Source organism: Pseudophryne corroboree, chromosome 4 (assembly GCF_028390025.1).
Source record: "Pseudophryne corroboree isolate aPseCor3 chromosome 4, aPseCor3.hap2, whole genome shotgun sequence".
NCBI classification, from domain to species: domain Eukaryota; kingdom Metazoa; phylum Chordata; class Amphibia; order Anura; family Myobatrachidae; genus Pseudophryne; species Pseudophryne corroboree.
In genome coordinates this window covers 246345637-246367431 of record NC_086447.1, presented here as the reverse complement: position 1 = coordinate 246367431, position 21795 = coordinate 246345637, and the positions used below count along the sequence as shown (strand labels likewise).

The following is a 21795-nucleotide window of genomic DNA, read 5'->3' as shown; positions in this document are numbered from 1 at the left end:
TGTATACATTTGAGTTTTTAATACATTTATACAAGGGTACGTAGTGACAGAATTTATTTTTATATTTATTTTATTCTTCATATACATATACTACATGTTTACACATTTACATGTGCATGCATTCTTTATTCTAAAATAGATAAGAAGGGTATCTTAAAAACTATATATTAGAAACAATAGTTTAAATGTCGCTCTTTAACTTTCTTGCTACAATATTACTGTAGTCTTGATTCATAGAGACAAACTGGTGATCTAGACAAAATACTGGACAGATAAATATTTTTCAGTATTTCAAAATAGTGCATCTAAATCTAAGGGTGTGTACACACGGTGAGATCCCTGCTATGTTCGATTTTGACTATGTGATTTCCCTTGAACTCCCCCCAGAGCCCAGATAGCACAGATTGTACAGATTTTGACTATCTGTGCTTGAGATTTTGTCTATGTACGATTTTGACTAAGTGCCAATTTTGACTATACTTTGTACTAGATTGTACACTAGATAGTCAAGATTGACTTGCCTGTACAGTCTATCTAGCCTTACGATACCGACCCCACGGGAGCGCGCATCGGGATCGAATCTGTATCGCAAACTGCCTAGCACCATGAGATATGCACTAATTTTTCATAAGATTTTGACTATATAGTCAAAATCTCACAGATTTATCTCACCGTGTGTACACACCCTTAGTGTTCCCATAAGATAATATTGTGACATATAAGATGTGCTATGCCAGTAGTACATTTATGTAAAATGCTCACAAAGACATATAAAGCTTCTATTTATTTATTTATTTATTAGCAATGATGGTGATGATGATGATGACAATCAGAAAAATTAGCTTTGATGATTGCTTCTTAACGCCTCTAGTTGATAATACTTAAAACATTAGTGTATCTATATTATACTGTATAAAGTTGGTGTCTATATAATATAAAGTTGATGATTTTTAGTGTTATTATATTATACAGTATAAAGTCAAATTTGATGTCATACTAAACTGATAAATCCATTAGGACTGTGACAATAAAGAAGATTTCCATTTGATTTTTAAAGCGGACAAGACAAATGTAATTTTTACTTGTATTTTGTTTTTCTGTATGAAATGGGGGCACAGTTTTGGGGTCATATGTTTGATTCCAAACAAGGGGTTAGCTGTGAGATGCCGGTATGCTCTCCATGTGTTGCCTGCATGAGTTTCCTCCCACATCTGACTTCTGGCATAACATGCGCTGATACACCCCCCCCCCCCCACCCCATATCGACCTCTTATACATTTACCCCATAATATACTACTCTCTCTTGTAAATATGACTCTTCATTACAAGACTGCATTGTACACAATATCTCACATCCAGTGGTGGCTCCAGATAGGGGAGCCACACCAACTGCCAGTGAGTCCCACCCGGCAATGTCTGGCAGTGTTTGGGGTGGCAGTTCGTGGGGGTCCACTATTTGAATTTTGTACTGTGCTGCAGCCTCCCCTCTGGAGCCGCCACTGCTCACATCCACTACTAACACTGTGCAGGTCCATCCCTATGTGTTCTCTATATTGCTGTGGTATATGAATATACACATCATGCTTCTGAAGTATACATGGAGTATACACTACTGTACAGCATGAAGGATCTGGAGATGCATTTGATTGAACATAAAAGCATTTCTCTATGCGTGCACCTTTTCCTGCTTAGTGCACAGTCCCACTCTACATGGACCCCATAATAACTGTATTTAATAGCGTACATCTAGATACTTTGCTATATTACTTTTACAATATATATTAAAAGGGTGGTTCTGATAACGGTTCTGATAACATCCAAGCCACTAATATTTTCCACCACCTATCACAATGGGTAAAGTCTACAATGATGATAGCTAGAGTGACCATATTATCTCTTTTACCTGGGACGCTCATGGATTACACAGGTTCTGTGGCTGGCTGATTGCAAGCCTACATTTCAGCTGGTTTTAATCAGCCACAGAACCTTTGTAATTCATGAGCGTCCAGGTAAAAGAGATAATATGATCACTCTATGATAGTAATCCTGTTTCATCTTTTCTGATTCTGCCTAGTTTATAAATAATGCTAATAATATTTCCTGAATAATGCTAACTGTAAGTCATCACAAAATACAACTGCAGTCAACCGCTAACATTCTGAGAAAAGCACAAGAGGAACCTTAATGGGGCAGTGAAAAGGTGAATGAGTGAAAATGTGATGCAGGAAAGTCTATCAGTTGCAGCCAGAATGTTACACAATGGCTGTGAGATGTTTCCACCTTCCAGAAACCATATATGCTAAAGAAACATGCATCAATAGCGGCTTCTGCTTTCTGAAAACCGAACTACAATATAGTCATGGCAAAGCATCACGGTCTACTATAAACAGTGTAATGTTGCCATGTTTCTACATTTGATCTACCATGTTATTAACTGGGATTAGTTAAGGGAGATGCTGATTTTCTTAAATAATGTTTTGATTGGCTGGTCGGATCTTTCTGAAGAGTTCACCAATAATCACCTTCTCATTCTAATCCTGAATCTGCAACTACAGGTAAATGGGAAATGTGATGCCAGTCATCACAGGGAGATTATAATGTAACCTTAATGTTACAGCACTATCCTGCTACAGCATAATTCTGGATTATAAGTGGTTGCTTTGATTCAAATATAGATGAAGACATTTTTAAGAATTAACCCCATAAAACCTATTACTGTGAATTGCCTCCACTAGTAACCTAACCACTTACCTGGCAGAGTTGCATGGGATGTGAACCACAGGCAGCTGGGCTGTTGCTGACACTGACGTATCGCATGTGACCGAGCCAGGTAAGTGGTTAAGTTACTAATCATCAGTCCCCTCTGACCCATGCTCCTCTGCATTCTGCAATAGGGGTGGGGGAGGACAAATGGCATGGGGGGGGGTAAGAACAGTGGGGGTCTATGATGAACCCTAGAGGGGTGGGGAGCATTGCCAATATGTATATGTTGCTGCTGGGGAATCTATAGTCACTTGGGGCTAAGCACTTTTTTAAATGGGGGTTTGTGAGACATCCCCTAGGCATATATAGATTATTTCTCTTAAATATTTAAAAATATTGAAAACAAATATGCTCTAAGCTTAATTAAAAAACAAAACAAAAAACAAATAAACAATTTTTGAGTGGTTTTTGGTAAATTAAAAAAAATCAATATTTAACCACTGGCCAGTTAAATGGTTAATACACTGTAACTTGGAACTTGTATTGGGTTAAATCCATGTTTTTGGTAATGTCTCACCTGGTAAGAGAGTGATAAATAGCTGTGAAGGGCATCCAGATTAGCAATAAACTCATAAAGATTTCCACCTAGAGTCCTCAACATGTGGTCATAGCCCGACCTTTTACAGAATTCAAAGAAATACTCTCCAAACTGCTGCAGAACCGCCTCCTGCGAAACACCTGGGGAATAGGTCATTATATCATCAGAACTGGAGTTGAACGCAGTTTGCACATTTATTAGCAATGCAAATACAACATAGGAAATATAATTGAAACCCAAAGTAATGTGCTAGAAAGGGAATACAAGTAATAAAGGAGATGAAAGGACTTTACTATGATAAAGCTAAGAAATAGAATATGTATCAGTTCACATGTTAAGGACATGATTAATAGTCAAATATGCAGTATTGAAAGATGAATGCAAGAATCATGCTGGATAATGAAATATGCCCAGGGGTGCTTAGATGGTACCCAGTAATCCTTTAAGATTACATTTTAAAAAATGTTCCCCTACAACTGTTGAAATGATTCTTTAAAGAAAAATAAAAGAAAAATTAATGGAATCCATCCTAAGCAGATGCTCACGTGGGGCAAATCATCAGACAAGGGCTGCATCGGAGTTAGGAGCAAAGCTCAATCAAACAAGTACTCTGCACCTGGACGCACCATGCAGCTCTGCGCAGGGTTCTGTGCTGCCAATACATTACTGGCGGCTTCTGCATGAAGCCCACACATGCTGGGCAGTTTTACTTTTTACACTGCAATTTATATTTGAACTAGGACACGCCCCTCTCACATCTAAGGGCCTGAGTAAGAGAAGTACGGATAGCCGATGTTCCATGGAACGGAGCGATTATCGGCAGACTGCGCATGTGCTGCATTCGCATTGCACGTGTCAAAGTGATGCTGTGAACCCACACACAATGAGTATTCCATCGCAAAGTGATTGACAGGAAGTGGCCATTTGGGGATGTTAACATGGTTAGTGGGAGTGGTTGTAAAAACACAGGTGCATCATGGTCGTTTTCGGGGTGTGTATCTGAAATCAGCTGCGAGTACTAATGTACAAAAATATGGCGCCTACAGCGGTGCACAGCCACAGGTCTACCCTTCAGCCCAATGTTCTTGCATATAGGCTGTGTATATGTACACTATTGCTAATGAGTCTGCGGTAGCTCTTTTCATTTGTGGGCGGCAGCCACACTTGCTGATATCTGCAGCTGCGTTGCGGAGAAAATCGCACTTGCAGCTGCATTAGTGTACTTCTCTGAATCAGGTCCTAATCTCTCTGCAATTTATATCTACCCCAACATGTGTGACACGGTATTGCGTAGACACAAGTTACTTGCTTTTCTTACTTTGCTGCCAGCGCAGAATCAATCCCATAATGAGCAAGAGAAAATACAGGAAAGCCTTATTCTGCAGCATGACCTACAGTATGTATATGGTTGCAAACTGGTACTAGCATTGCTTTAAATATTTATACTGAATTAGCATTTAGCCAATAAGTGGTTGGGATTGTTGCTGGTCATTGTTATTATTATTATCCTTTATTTTTATGGTGCCACATGGGATCCGCAGTGCCCAATTACAGAGTAAACAAATAAACAAAACATGAAGACAGTTACTTACAATTCAATACAATATAGGACAAGTACAGAGTATATAAACATAGCTGCGTCAGTAAATAGCACTGAAATAAGTATCAGGGCAGCAGAGAACTGAGGAACTTGGTGCCGTCAAAGGGAGTATTGAATAGAAGAGAGGTTAAGTAAGAGACGTAAAAGCAGGGGTGACACAAATGGAGTAGAAAGTGAGCGTGGGCCACAGAGGTTTAGGATGAGAGAAAGCTGGCTGGGTTTGGTGAAGAAGTGGGTTTTGAGAGCCCATTTGAAGTTTTGTAGAGAGGTGGAGAGTCTGAGGGGGAGAGGTAGAGAATTCCAGAAAAAGGGAGCAGCACGTGCAAAATCTTGGAGATAGGAGTGGGAGGAGGTAATCAAAAGGCAGGAGAGGTGACATGCATTTGCAGAGCAAAGAGAACGGGTGGGAGTGTAAAGGGAGATAAGGTCAGAGATGTAACTAGGAGAGGAGTGGGTGAGGGCTTTGTAAGTGAGTGTGAGAAGCTTGAAATGGATTCTGAAGGGGAAGGGGAGCCAGTAGAGGGCTAGGAAGAGAGGAGTGGTGGATGTAGTGCATTTGGGGAGGAAGATGATCCGGACAGCAGCATTGAGGATAGATTGGAGTGGAGAGAGGTATGTGTTAGGGATGCCAGTCAGGAGGAGATTACAGTAGTCCAGTCTGGAGATGACCAATGAGTGGATAAGGGTCTTAGTAGCATCCTGGGTAAGAAAGGGGTCTGATCCTGGAAATATTTTTGAGATGAAAATGGCAGGTTTGTGATAGATGCTGAATGTGGGGTTTGAAGGAGAGGGACAAGTCAAGGATTACTCCAAGACAGCGCACTTGGGGGCAAGAGGAGATAGTAGTGCCATCTAAGGATAATGAAATTATGTTAAGTGAGGTTGTGCGGGAGGTTGGGAAGATGATCAGCTCAGTCTTAGACATGTTAAGTTTAAGAAAGCACTTGGACATCCAAGAAGAGATAACAGAGAGACAGTTGGATACATGAGTGAGGAGAGCAGGTGAGAGGTCAGGGGAGGAAAGGTAGATTTGAGTATCATCAGCATAGAGATGATATTGGAAGTTAAAAGAGCTAATGAGCTCACCTAATGAGGATGTATAGAGAGAGAAAAGGAGAGGACCAAGAGCAGAACCTTGGGGGACACCTACAGTTAGTGGAAGTGGGAAACACCTCCCAATGGGACTGCCTGACCTGCTGGTGACTGGCAGGTAGGACTTTCAATAGGAAGTCACTGCCAGTCACAGTGAAACCAGTACAGTCTCACGGACTGTATCTGGCTCACCAAGCTGGGTGGCAGATTTTACCTGGGCTGATGTCAACCACTGCCATGTTGACCTTTTGTCCATGTCATCCTAATGCATGTTGACCAATAGTTGACTGTCACCCTTAGTACTGTTGACCTATCATTCAGATACTGCATGAGGGGTCCTGGGAAAATAAATGAGGGAATAGGAAGGAAGGGGTTATTTCCTTAAATGTTTTACTGCGGGGCTCACACATTTCTAGCTGCATCCATGGTGAAAGCCATTTTCATTGTCCCTTTTTCATGAACAGGGGATAACCAAGATAGCAGATTGGAGAAGCAGTTTTGTTTGGGGCACATATACATTGAGTGAGTCACATTGGCAAAAGCTTTTGGGAGCATAAGGGTTAATGTGTTGGTTTGGACAAATGAAAATTGAAAAATGTAGGTGAAGAGAATAGTGAATAGAGTCTGCTGTTAAATGGTTTCCTATTGATGCTGCTGTTACAGTAATAGAGTACTTGCATTGTAGCTATAGAGTTTTTTAATGAAACATTATGATAGGTACTGTATGCATTTGCCTTTTGCTCTGAGCACCAATACGCAAAGTCTTGTTGACAATGAGCCACTCAGGCAGAACAGCAAGCCTGAGACGCGTTTGTTGCAATGCTTCCTCTTGTTCTGCAACAGAATCTCCCCATCATCGGGCAATCATATTATGCATTTTTATAGCAAATATTGTAAATCATGGCTCAGAAACATCCCTAAGGAATGATTCCATAGACTGAGGTGGAATTGTTCTACGTTGGCATCTCCGATACACAAGCTAAAGGGTTACATAAAGCTTTTACAGATAAGAAATGTCGTATTGATTTACTACAGTCTACAGGAAGATTATACAGGTTAGCTTAGATTTGATACAGAGGATTTGTTATCTAGGAAATTGAATGTGCAGCCACATCTAATTGTGATAGACCAGTTTATTTTGTTTCTAAATATATCAAATCCTTTCAACATTTTAACCAAATTGTGTAAAAACATTATCAATCTGCAAATTGGATCCAGTACTTACAGTATACCTTTACTGGCTGATTGTCCTTCCGTCTTTTTTAATAAAGCTTACACCCTTAAAAATAATAAATATACCGGCGCATATTCTTTTTAGGCTTTACTAATAGCAATTCTAATTTGCCTAATTTCTGTTGTGGTCCTGTGTGTAGGTGTCTGGTACAAATAGAAAGTTAATATAGATTAAACATTGCTCAAGTTTCTTTTCATATGTATCAATTTATTAACTGTCAAACTAATTATGTAATTTATTCACTGAAATGCAGTTGGCATTTCTCATAACTACATGATTTATACTCCATGCAAATATGGAATTTGGAGAAACTCGTTGGGCGCTGAAAGTTTTTGGTGCTGCCTTGGACACACTGAGGGGTTTCCCTTACCCCCAAATGAAACAGATATGAGAATGTATGATAGAGTGACCTGGGCGCCCCCTTTCAGTGGCTGGGTGCAGAAGTAATTACTGATAATTCACTTTTTTAACCCGTATAATCAGTAAATATCTCAAAATGAATGTCATCCAATTATATAAAAAAATGACAATAAATTTAATACGAGATAAAACAAACATGCATAAAATATTTCTAAGGACAAATGTCCCAAACTCAGAATGAAATCGTACCCATAGGGTAGCAAAGGAGCCGCAGGTGGTATATACGGCATGTCCAATAGCCAAACGTGTAGATGTCCAATATCCAACGCGTTTCGAGGTGTATAACCTCTTCCTCAGGGCTTGATGTCACATCAAGCCCTGAGGAAGAGGTTATACACCTCGAAACGCGTTGGCTATTGGACATCTACACGTTTGGCTATTGGACATCCACACTTCCGGATCCAGGACGTTTGCGGATAGACTTCCACTCGTAAGCTTAGGAGCCAGAGCAGGGTGAAGTCTGGACCACCCTGCCGTATATACCACCTGCGGCTCCTTTGCTACCCTATGGGTACGATTTCATTCTGAGTTTGGGACATTTGTCCTTAGAAATATTTTATGCATGTTTGTTTTATCTCATTGTATTAAATTTATTGTCATTTTTTTATATAATTGGATGACATTCATTTTGAGATATACACTGATTATACGGGTTAAAAAAGTGAATCATGATTTATACTCCCTTTAAAAGTTTGATTTGTCAGACATTGCAGAAACATTTTTAATAAGATTCCGTTTCAATTAATAATGTCTCATGAAATTTTTTTCCCACCCTTAAAGAAATCTACTGGATTTAAGATTGATGGGCATAGGATGGGTAAATATGATTGAGGTAGGGGATTATCTATGTAAGACAGGCCTGCTGGATTTACAATTTGTGAACCCTACACCGTGTTGACAGGCAGCCAGTGAGAACTGTAAGGAGAGTTGGCTCCGTGCAAACAGGCAGTGAGAGCTGAGGAAGGGGGGGGGGGGGGGGGGGCGGGTTGCATCATGTCAGGCAGCCAGTGACAGCTGCAAGTGAGGGCAGACAGCTGCAAGATCTGTGATAGGAGGTTGGAGGCTTGTTCTTGACAGACATTAGGCACATTATCATACACATAGATAGATAAGATAGATATACATACGCTGCTCAAAAAAATAAAGGGAACACTAAAATAACACATCCTAGATCAGAATTAATGAAATATTCTTATTAAATACTTTGTTCTTTACATAGTTGAATGTGCTGACAACAAAATCACACAAAAATGATCAATGGAAATCAAATTTATTAACCCATGGAGGTCTGGATTTGGAGTCACACTCAAAATGAAAGTGGAAAAACACACTACAGGCTGATCCAACTTTAATGTAATGTCCTTAAAACAAGTCAAAATGAGGCTCAGTAGTGTGTGGCCTCCACATGCCTGTATGACCTCCTTACAATGCCTGGGCATGCTCCTGATGAGGTGGCGGATGGTCTCCTGAAGAATCTCCTCCCAGACCTGGACAAAAGCATTCGCCAACTCCTGGACAGTCTGTGGTGCAACAGTCTGTGGTGTTGGTGGATGGAGCGAGACATGATGTCCCATATGTGCTCAATTGGATTCAGGTCTGGGGAACGGGCGGGCCAGTCCATAGCATCAATGCCTTCGTCTTGCAGGAACTGCTGACACATTCCAGCCACATGAGGTCTAGCATTGTCTTGCATTAGGAGGAACCCAGGGACAACCGCACCAGCATATGGTCTCACAAGGGGTCTGAGGATCTCATCTTGGTACCTAATGGCAGTCAGGCTACCTCTGGCCAGCACATGGAGGTTTGTGCGGCCCCCCAAAGAAATGCCACCCCACACCATTAGTGACCCACTGCCAAACCGGTCATGCTGGAGGATGTTGCAGGCAGCAGAACGTTCTCCTTGGCATCTCCAGACTCTGTCACGTCTGTCACATGTGCTCAGTGAGAACCTGCTTTCATCTGTGAAGAGCACAGGCCGCCAGTGGCGAATTTGCCAATCTTGGTGTCCTCTGGCAAATGCCAAACGTCCTGCACGGTGTTGGGCTGTAAGCACAACCCCCACCTGTGGACGTCGGGCCCTCATACCACCCTCATGGAGTCTGTTTCTGATCGTTTGAGTAGACACATGCACATTTGTGGCTTGCTGGAGGTCATTTTGCAGGGCTCTGGCAGTGCTCCTCCTGTTCCTCCTTGCACAAAGGCGGAGGTAGCGGTCCTGCTGCTGGGTTGTTGCCCTCCTACGGCCTCCTCCATGTCTCCTGATGTACTGGCCTGTCTCCTGGTAGCGCCTCCATGTTCTGGACACTACGCTGACAGACACAGCAAACCTTCTTGCCACAGCTCGCATTGATGTGCCATCCTGGATGAGCTGCACTACCTGAGCCACTTGTGTGGGCTGTAGACTCCGTCTCATGCTACCATTAGAGTGAAAGCACCGCCAGCTTTCAAAAGTGACCAAAACATCAGCCAGAAAGCATAGGAGCTGAGAAGTGATCTGTGGTCACCACCTGCAGCTCCTTTATTGGGGGTATCTTGCTAATTGCCTATAATTTCCACCTGTTGTCTATTCCATTTGCACAACAGCATGTGAAATTGATTGTCAATCAGTGTTGCTTCCTAAGTGGACAGTTTGATTTCACAGAAGTGTGATTGACTTGGAGTTACACTGTGTTAAGTGTTCCCTTTATTTTTTTGAGCAGTGTATATTCAGTGTGCTTTAGACTAAGTGGGTCTTTTAAGGCTCTTCATTTTAATGAATATCTTCACTAAATATATATCTTACATGTATATCTAAAGGGCAAATGTCCTGGAGCTTTTATTTTGTGTTATCAATATGTAATACTGGTAATTGTTTTTGTTAGTTATATGTTCATTTATTATAGATAAATATCACAAATAAAGATTATGCTTGGGCTCACCTGTCACTTTGGTTAATAGAATCTGCTATTTATGATAACTATTTAGGTTATTGGGTTTGGCACTGCTTTCTTCTTCTTCTTCTTCTTCTTCTTTTTTTTTTTTAACACCAGGGATTGATGTTACCTTGTTGCTGCCTCGTGTTGACTTGCACTGTACCTACCTCTTAGCATTAGAGCCAGTAAGACACATTTCTTACACAATAGACATGTTGAGTGACTTTTAAGGTATTGCAGACTACATTTGAGCTTGAAATTAGACATGGGGTATATTAATACTGTTTAAATGTAATCATTTCTCTTTTTCATCATCAGTAATTTGTAGAAAGGTTGTCATAAGTGTTTTCATTCAGTGTGGTGCTCAATACCTTGAGAATTAATGCTCAAAAACTCCTACCTATGCGGATTCATTGTTATAGATGGTATACTCAACAGTAAATGAAAATAACTTAATGCAGGTAACTATTCTATGGTGTATAGGTCCTCCTGAGGGGTGTGGTTCGTTTTATCGACAGTATCTATGTTGACAATGTTTAGGTCGACCACTATAGGTCGACAGTCACTAGGTCGACATGGATGGAAGGTCGACAGGGTTTCTAGGTTGACATGTGCTAGGTCGACAGGTCTAAAGGTCGATATGAGGGGAAAAAAATTGGTGTCGTTTTCTTCGTAGAGTGACCGGGATCCCAAATTAGTGCACCGCGTCCCCTCGCATGGCTCGCTTCGCTCGCCATGCTTCGGGCATGGTGCCTTCGCTCCGCTACCGCTTCGCGCTGCACACTTTACCGTTCCAATCGTAGTCCACGTGGATCGTTAAGTATGAAAAAATAAAAAAAAATAAAAATGTGAAAAACGCATGTCGACTTTTAGACCAGTCGACCTAGCACATGTCGACCTAGAAACCCTGTCGACCTTCCATCCATGTCGACCTAGTGACTGTCGACCTATAGTGGTCGACCTAAACATTGTCGACCTAGACACTGTCGATCTTCAGACCGGATCCCCCTCCTGAGAGCAAGAAAAAGAGGTAATACCATAGAGTTCCTACTGTGAGCAAAAAAAAAAGGTAATATCATGGGGCTGAGTTGGCAGCAAAGCATAAAACAGTAGTATCTCCTGGACAAACTATGTTGCAATTATGGTGGCCAATCCCGGGATCGGGATCGGTGGGATCCCGGGATTTAGGGCCAAAAATGGCCGGGATTCAATCCCGGGATTGGAAGCTCCAATCCCGGGGATTGAGGAATCAGCGTTGAGCGTCCACAGGATGCTCAAACGCTGCCCGGCTTCCTGGTTCCGTGTCCCCAGCGCAGCGTTAGAGGTCACGCTGCACTGTTAGCTGCTGCTGGGAGCTGCCAGCAGCGTTCTCAGGATGTTCCCCTCCCGCCCGCCCCCCAGTATATGGTGAGTTATATGTGCGGGGCGGGGTGGGGCGAGGGGGCGGCCACCTAGGTAAAAGCCAATCCCGGGTATCCCGGGAATCCCGGGATTGGCCATTTTTCAATCCCGATACCCGGGATTGAAAAAATGGCCCGGGATTGGCTTCCCTAGTTGCAATACAGCAGGTGCAAATACATTTATTGTTTTGCATGCACAGTAAATACTGGCTGTTTTTGCATGTGGCCCACATATGCTGAACAGCTTTATAGTCAACACTGCAATTTGGAGATCAGCTAAAACACGCTCCTCCCAAATCTAAGTCTCTATACATCATAAATCTGCCCCACCTGCAGTGCAACATGGTTTTTCCCAGGACAAATTTGCTCCTTTTCTGCTTTGCTTTTAACTATGAATCAGCCAGTCTGTGTACGGGTGTGGTTCATATGGTCGACCACACTTAGGTCGACAGTGTCTGGGTCAACCACTATTGGTCAACAGTGACTAAGTCGACACCCAAAATAGGTCGATACAAGCATTGGGTCGACATGAGCAAGGTCACCATGAGAAAACGTCAACAAGAGGTTTTTTGTTTTTTTTGGTGTTGTTTTCTTTGTAGAGTGACCGGGAACCCCAATTAGTGCACTGTGCCCCCTCGTATGGCTCGCTTCGCTCGCCATGCTTCGGGCAAGGTTACTGTTCCCAATTGTAGTTCACATGGATCATAAAGTATGAAAAATAAAAAAAAATTGTGAAAAACGCATGTCGACCTTTTGTCATGTCGACCTAGTGACCAGGTCGACATAGAAATCATGCCGCCCTAATGCATGTCGACCAATAGTGGTCAACTTAATGACTGTTGACCTAAGTGTGGTCGACCTAGAGACCGGATACCCTGTGTACATAGGGGGTCATTCCGAGTTGATCGCTCGCTAGCAGTTTTTAGCAGCCGTGCAAATGCTAAGCCGCCGCCCTCTAGGAGTGTATTTTAGCTTAGCAGAAGTGCGAACAAAGGATCGCAGAGCGGCTACAAAAAATATTGTGCACTTTCAGAGTAGCTCCAGACCTACTGCTAGCTTGCTATGACTTCAGACTGTTCAGTTCCGGATTTGACGTCACAAACATGCCCTGCGTTCTCCCAGCCACGCCTGCGTTTTTCCTGGCACGCCTGCGTTTTTTAAGCACTCCCTGAAAACGGTCAGTTGACACCCAGAAACGGCCCTTTCCTGTCAATCACTCTGCGGCTGCCATTGCAACTGAAAAGCTTTGTTAGACCTTGTGTAAAAATACTTAGTCCGTTGTGAAAGTACGTCGCGCGTGCACACTGCGCCGCATACACATGCGCAGAAGTGCCCTTTTTTGCATCATCGCTGCGCAGCGAACATTTTTAGCTAGCGATCAACTCGGAATGACCCCCATAGATCGATGCTTAGTAAGATGTGTGTAATGCCAGTCTATGAAGAACGATGCATCCTGCTGTGGTGCTGGAGAGAATGTGTAGGAGGTGTGATCAAATTTAACCTAAACTGTGTGACCCTGTGTCATCTTATACACTCACTTTGTGCAACTGCAATATTTACTTTCAATACTAGTAATGTATATAATGTTGTACATTCCTGATGCATTGTATGTGCAAATCTACACGACTGATCTCAGTCACATCTATTTACTGTATGTCCTACGCCAGACCTTTACTGGTACAGAATACAGAATATCACTGCCTGTTTTACATGCAGACTTACCCAGCATCTGGCAAGCCTGCTCAACTAATTGCAATGTTATTTCATCCTTGTAAACTTCATACGTCATAAACGTGTCCTGCACTCCAGTATTCATTCTGTTTTAAAACAAATGGATACATATTATTGGGAAATAGATTCAGTTTGTTTTTGTTTTTTTTGTAAATGTATATTAGTAAACAAAATGGAAACCTATAATATACAATATCCTCACATTATGTGACTTTATGAAACAGCATTTTCTGCCCAGAAACACAGAAACAGTTTGCAGTTATTTATAGTAAACAGGCTGAAGAAGCACAATCTGCCATTGTAGCCCTGAATGAGCTGCACAAATCTGGCTTATGTCTTCCATGCATATTTCAGCTGCATAAGCGCTGGCACTCATTTATCAGTAGAAACAGAATGACGCACATCCTACTCACATCTCCCCTGCCACAACAGAAGAGCGGATTTGCACTTAGAAATGAGACATGTAACCATGCTTGGAAGCCCTATGGACAGGTGTGTGCCTAGTCATTTTACTGTTTGCGGGCAGAGCCGGCCATAGGCATAGGCAAACTAGGCAATTGCCTATGGCATTTGATATGTCATGGGGCATCAGCAGCTTCTGCTGATTAAAATGATATGCAGCATGCCTATATTCTGTGTGTAGCATTTCATATGCAGATACAGCCACAGTCTCACACATTATATATGCAGAGCCGGCCATAGGCATAGGCAAACTAGGTAATTGCCTAGGGCATTTGATATGCCTAGGGGCATCAGCAGCTTCTGCTGATTAAAATGATATGCAGCATGCCTATATTATGTGTGTAGCATTTCATATGCAGATACAGCCACAGTCTCACACAGTATATAGGCATGCTACATTTTGTTTTAATCAGCAGGAGCTGCTTGTGCATCCTAGCCACATAGCAATGCAAATAAGCTGCATTTTCATAAAAAAAAGGTGCCCGACGTTAGCATTGAGGCAAGATTTATGAGGACACATCTGTATCCAAGCAGAGGCAGAGGTCACAGTGTTAGTGGCAGTGTGAGTGCTGTGTGCATGTGAGTGGGTTGGTTGTGCAGTAGTGTTCGGAATATGTGTAAGGAGCATTATGTGTGTCATGTAAAAATGCATTACTAATGAGCAACATATGTGTAAGGGGCACTATGTGTGTCATTATGTGTATAAGGGCATTAATAATGTGCGGCATATGTGTAACAGGGTACTACTGTATGTGTGTCATTATGTGTATAGGGGCACAAATTATGTGCAGCAAATGTGTAGGGGGCACTATGTGTGTCATTATGTGTATAAGGACATTAATAATTTGCGGCATATGTGTAAGGGACATTATGTGTAAAAGGGCATTAATAAAAGTTTTTATAATGTGTAAGGCACATTATGTTTATAAGGACATTAATAATGTGTCTCATATGTGTAAGGGGCATTACTCTGTGGCACTATGTGTATAAGGTGCTCTACTATGTGGCATTGTGTATAGAAAGGGCACTACTGTATCGTCTAATGTGAATAAAGAGCAATAAGGTGTGGTGTAATGTGAATAAGGAGCAATTCAGTGTGATGTAATGTGAATAAGGGTCTCTACTGTGAGGAGTAACGTATATAAGGTAAAGTGATACTACTGCGGGATGTAATATGAATTATGGACACTATCGCATGATCAAATGTGAATAAAGTTGCAGTACTGTGTGGCGTAATTGGAATTGGGGTTACTATTGTGTGGCCATACCCCTTGCCAGCAAAAACACGCCCCTTTTTGGGCTGAGCACCAAATGTGCAAACTGTTCCTATTTAAAATATAGGGGGTACAAACACCAAAATAAGGACTGCTATGGGTGAGGGGTGATGGTGCTGGGAAAGAGGTGCAAGGTCAGAGGCGGAACCAGCGGTGGTGCTAGGGGGCACCAGCCAAAATCTTGCCTAGGGCATCATATTGGTTAGGGCCGGCTCTGTTTGCGGGGGTCCACTGAATGGTTTGCTTCTCATCCCTTATACGACTAAGGGTAGAGCAAAAGCACAGTGTTCTGTAAATAGGATGGCATTGCAGCTTCCTACAGCATATACAGTGGCTTCTCCCCTGACCATTCTTCCCCTAATCTAGGTGACTTTAATATTCCACTTGACAATATCACAGATGCTGCTGCTTCTGAACTACTCTCCCTCTATTCTTATTTTCCCCTTAGTCAATGAGACTCCTCTCTCTTCCATTCCAGTGGTCACATTCTGGATTTAGGGGTCTCTTCATGAAGCAGTGAAAAGTGTGGAGAAGTGAGCCAGTGGAGCAGTTGCCCATGCAACCAATCAGCTGCTCTATATAATTTTATAGTATGCAAATTATAAATGTTATTTCAATGCTGATTGGTTGCCATGGGCAACTTCTCCACTGGCTCACTTCTCCACCCTTTTCACTGCTTCATGAATAGACCCCAAAGTCCTCTTTCTTTTACCACTGTGTAATGTCTGACTTCATTAACTACACATTCTCTTCTTTTCTTTATCGTCTCCCTTGCTCCCTCCCTCCACTACCCCATAATGCTTACTAAGCGCAGCCTTTTTCTAACCATGGTAATTAGCGTGGATAACTGAATCCAGCCCTAACAGCCCTGTTTATCACATCCATGCATATAAATCCCTCTATCACTCTCTCCTCATCTACATTTCTGACCTCACATCTGTACACATCCCTTCAGCACTTCCACTGATTCCAACCTCACCTCCACCCAAGGCCGTCTTAACAGCAGTGTAGGCCCTGGGTAAGGCAATGCACTGGGGCCCCTACCCATCTTCCTGAGGTAGGGGTGGGGGGTGCTATCAGCAACTGCTTTAATGTCCCGAGTGTAGTAGAGGGTGTTCTATCTTCCGCTCAGCATGTACGACCCGGAGTAGTAATTTCTGCTAATTATTCCTTTACTGCACAGATAGTGGGTGATGGGGTGGAAGGGAGGACATTAAACTGTTGAAAGGGGGCATTGGGCTGAATGAAGAGGCTCTGGTACATGACTTCCAGGGTGGTAGGGGGTATTTAATACATAGGGTGGATAGTGGAGTGGGCTTAATATTCATCATTTTCTTGTGGGAGGGCAGCTTGCTTGACTGCAGATATCTCCAGTTCCTGGAAATTGCTTTCAATGGAATAAAAAACTAGAGAGTCTTATCTTTCAGGAAGTACTGGGAACTTGAGGATCAGAGTTCAGGAGCCAGAGTAATCAATCAACGAAAATATACAACTGCATACCAGGCATGTGGAGCTGGAGCAGGGAACAGCTGCTGGAAGTCTGATATCTCTGGTTGTGGGCATAGTAGAGATAGGTTGCCAGTGTCCACCAAAAGGGGAGATTGTTAGCTTTTGACGTATACCCTCAGAAAAATGCTAAGTCAGACAGAAACTAAGATATCTGGATGGGAAAGGCAATTAACAGGCTTGGATGGGGACCACTGCTTTGAAGTCGAATATCTCTGGTTCCCCAGGGACGATTTTCAAAAATCTGGTACCCCTGGAAAAAGGAGACCCTCAGCTATCAGCCTCCTGCGGCCCTTGGGCAAGTGCCTATTGAGCCCATATTATAGATGGCCCTGTCTCTACCCTAGTTCTCACACCTGCCTCCAAGACTTCTCCTGATCTGTCCCTCTTGTGTGCAACTCACTCCCTCACCAAATCACACTTGCTTAACTACATAAAAATGTGCACTCAAACAACACTATCATTACATCCCACCAAACGTCCTCTCTGCCCTAGCCTTGCTCTTTGCCCTACTGTACTTTACTCTTCAACTGTTTTCTCCTTCTTTTAATATGCTCACTCTCTTTCCTCTTGTTTCACTCTGATTCTGTACATTTGCCCCCTGATTCTGTACGTTTGCTGATCTGCCCTGCGTCTTACTATTGTTTGTGCTATAAGTTAGTGAGTGGCCCTACTTTTACAATACTGTGGAACTTTGTGAAGCTTTAAATACAGTAGTAATAATAAGAAAAATAACACAACATATTTTATTCCACCATTTGTCTCAAACTCGTTGCATCTGTACCATGCTTGCCTACTTTTTGGCTGCTCCTTCCGGGAGGGAGAAGCCAGGTCACACAGGAGGGTGCGTAAAGGAGGTAGTAGGGGGCGTGGTGACGCGTAAATGTCATCACAGCCCCCCTCCCCCACTTTACAATGCCCAAATTATCAACATTGTAAAGTGGGGGTGGGGTTACAATGATGCATTTTAGTGTGAATAGCATCATCACCCCGCTCCCTTCTCCTGTGTGACGGGATGACACAGGGAGCAGGGAGCAGGTGACGGTGAGCACTTTAAGCGGCGTAGTGAGCGGCATGTGGGAGACTTGCCTACTTTCCCGGGGGGGGGAGTGCCATCCGATTTTTTGGGGTACATTGCACTAATTATTACATTTACAATCTTAATGATATATTTCAGAATTCATCAACACCTGTACATAAATAATGAGTCAAAGGTACTTAATTCATAGACTGTGCGCTGCAGGCTGTGCGGGAATTCTGACAAGTCTGCTCATATTTTAAAAGTTGCAATCATTTAAAAGGCAAAAGCAACCTGGCTTTGCCTTTTAAAAGATTGCTCCTTTTAAAATACGGGCAGACATGCCGTATTTCCCACAAAACCTGCAGCTCGCAGGCTATTGCATAAGACTCAAAGTCTTTTAGTTTCCTTATAGAGTAAGTCAGGTATCTTAGTCAATGTTCTCTCTTTTGTTTTGTTTTTACTTTACACCAAGGGCGTTACAAGAATTTTGTGGGCCCCGATGCTTCTAGTGAGACACTTCTCTCCACAGTGGTTGTTCAGTTTATGCCCCATAATATTGTCCTAGTTCATTTTATGCCTCATAGCAGTGCCCTAGTTCATATATGCTACATTGTATTCCCCGGTTCACAATGTGCCACATTGTAGTGCCTCCAGTTCACATTATGTCACATTGGGGGTGGGGACCAACCAGCTACTACCTAAGAGGGATATTTTTTAATGCATGAAGTTCCACTTTGAGTGTAGATATTCTTAATTTTGGCACACTGTCCCTCTGTAATCCCACGAATGCATACCATGGTAGGGGGGAGGCGTGGATGCTTACTATACTGTATGTAGGGAGGAGGGGTTCAATTGTCACCACCCGCAGCTGCACACTCTCTGACAGTGCCAACTCACTGATTAGCTCAGCTGTGTCTGCGAGCATGAAACAGGAGTGCAGGAGATGTTCATGTCAGCAAGGAGCTTTACTGAGAGGGTGAAACAGAGATCACTACTGAGGACAATGAGCCTGACACAGTTCCTTAACAGGCAATTTCAGGAACTTGAAGGCAATTATAAGAGCTGAGTTCGGGATGCACTAAGACTTTGGGTCCATAGCAATGGCACCCCCTGCATCCACTATATCTATGCCCATCAGTGGTGCAAGTATGCGGGTACGCTCAGGTACGGAGTACCCTTAAGAATTTGGCAGCGGGTACGCAGTACCACCTGCCACACACTTTGCCATTACCACAATTATAATGTGCCACAAAGCAACAAAACCACCTCCTCCCACTTTGTCAGGGTTACTGAGAGTTCGAAAGTGGCTGTATTTTCCTGTTATAATGGAGGCATTACTATATATAAGTGGTTCTCAACCTCGGTACTCAAGTACCCCCAACAGTTCATGTTTTCCAGGTCTTCTCACAGGATTGCAAGTGAAATAATTTGCTCCACCTGTGGGTCTTTTATAATGTTTCAGTGAGTAATGAATACACCTGTTCAACTGCTAGGTGACCTGGAAAACATGAACTGTTGGGGGTACTTGAGGACCGAGGTTGAGAACCAATGCTATATATTGCAATTAAATTGGGGGCATTACTATATAGTTTTATTATACTGGAGGTATCGCTAGACATTTCTATTATACTGGAGGCATATTTTTAGCCTTGCCCCCAAAAAAGGGGCTGTTGTGTGGCCACGCCACTAGTGTCATGTAGCCACTCCCACTAGCAGCATGTGGCTACGCCCCTCACAACACATGGCCACGCCCATTTTTCAGCACTCAGTACCACTAAGAAAATATTTCTACTTGCACCACTGATGCCCATGCTTTAAACCTTAAAGCACTATCAGACTGGATGATGCTATATCAGCAGGAAATGCATGCTAACATGTGTACATACAAGGGGATCACAAGGCAATACATCATTTTGGCATACCTCCCAACTTTGCTCCGAACCAGGGAGGAACATCATTGCACACCCAACATTAGGGGGCGTGGTCTGTCAGAAAGGGGTGTGGCCGTGCGGCAACTGCCACAGTCGCAAGCCACGCCCACATTTTCATCATTATTGGGGTATGAACAGCGCTCAGAGAGCTGCTGGCCATGCCCCCTGTCCCTCTCTGCTGAGAACAGACACTGGGGGTAATTCCAAGTTGATCGCAGCAGGATTTTTGATAGCAATTGGGCAAAACCATGTGCACTGCAAGGGAGGCAGATATAACATGTGCAGAAAGAGTTAGATTTGGGTGGGTTATTTTGTTTCTGTGCAGGGTAAATACTGGCTGCTTTATTTTTACGCTGCAAATTAGATTGCAGATTGAACACGCCCCACCCAAATCTAACTCTCTCTGCACATGTTAAATCTGCCTCCCCTGCAGTGCACATGGTTTTGCCCAATTGCTATTAAAAATCCTGCTGCGATCAACTTGGAATTACCCCCACTGTGCGCATGCGCACAGCATCTATTCACTGTTTCTCTGCTCAGAGCAGCAAATGACAGGGGAGATCTCCCAACTGCCCCCCACTGTGGGACACTGCGACCCGCAGGTGGGACAGTGGAACAGACCATGAAAAACGGGACTGTCCCGCCAAAATCGGGACAGTTGGGAGGTATGATTTTGTATGTACTATTTTCACGTGTTTACGCTCGCTTGTGTTGTGACATCAATTCATATACAGGGTTTAGATGTTGAAGTAATCTTCTTATACATCTCTAAATATCTACTCAGTATTCAGCTGCCTAGTCTAGTAAGCTTTATTATCACAATAATAAGATCATTTCACAGCTCAGTGATCATGATTCATGTAGCACAAGCAATTATTAGATGGATTCCTATAGCAGAACTATACAGAGAACAACAATACTTATACTGCAACAGGCTGGCATGTTTTATTACATACACTGTAATTTATGTATCTCATAAGAAAAAAATCCACTCTATAGATTGTACATACTGTATTTATTTATATTCAATACACTTGACCACTATGTAATGATAAGATTGCGATATATTGGTGCTAATTTAAAATGTAAATATTAATGTGATCTGATAGGCAATATACAGTATATTTCACAAAATCACCTTAGTAAGTCCCATGTTTCTTCACCATATTTCTCGATCACTAGCGACTTCAAGCAGGTGTTAATAAATCCATACTGGAAGGAAATATATAGTGTAATTACAGAGATATTCAACAGAGTTTATTTAAAAATATAATCAGTGGATGTGCTGAATATAATACAACATACTGTAGGGTATTTTTGTAACATAGCAAAAACAAAATAAATAAAAAAATGTTTGTCCTTTCTGTCAACATAAATAAATAATTAAATAAGTAAACAAATAAATAAAGTAAACACTTCTACACTGAAGGAAACAGAATGATACTGATGTTATTAATGACTATGAATAGTGGCTGAGGGGTGGTATTCATGTGACCGGCGGTCGGGTGACCGACAGTCACATGACCTCCTTCAGCATCCCGACCGCTCACTATCCCGATGGTCGGCATGCCGACCAACAGGGACTATTTCCACTCGTGGGTGTCCACGACACCCATAGAGTGGGAATAGAACCCGTAGCGACCGCAGGTCGCCACCGAGCCCGCAGCGTGGCGAGCGCAGCGTGGCGAGCGCAGCGTGGCAAGCGCAGCGAGCCTGCAAGGGGCTTGCTGCACTCGCCCCTCCCCGCCGGGATCCCGGCGCCGGTAAGCTGACCGGCGGTCTCCTGACCGCCGGTCAGCCGTACTACACCCGTGGCTGAGTAATATCCTGACCATGGCCCTCATTCCGAGTTGTTCGCTCGCTAGCTGCTTTTAGCAGCATTGCACACGCTAGGCCGCCGCCCTCTGGGAG

General features: G+C 43.0%; 1 protein-coding gene across 2 annotated transcripts in view; it reads right to left on the bottom strand.

Annotated features, from left to right (window-relative positions):
* LOC134909287 (guanylate cyclase soluble subunit beta-2-like) overlaps positions 1-21795 on the bottom strand; it is a 186545-nt gene that overhangs the window by 145823 nt on the left and 18927 nt on the right. For both annotated transcript variants that reach the window (XM_063916005.1, XM_063916006.1), the window contains exons 2-4: positions 21023-21096; positions 13682-13776; positions 3281-3441 (exon numbers count right to left, since the gene is read on the bottom strand). In XM_063916005.1, the coding sequence (XP_063772075.1) occupies positions 3281-3441; positions 13682-13776; positions 21023-21096 (330 nt within the window). The remainder of the gene's footprint in view (positions 1-3280; positions 3442-13681; positions 13777-21022; positions 21097-21795) is intronic.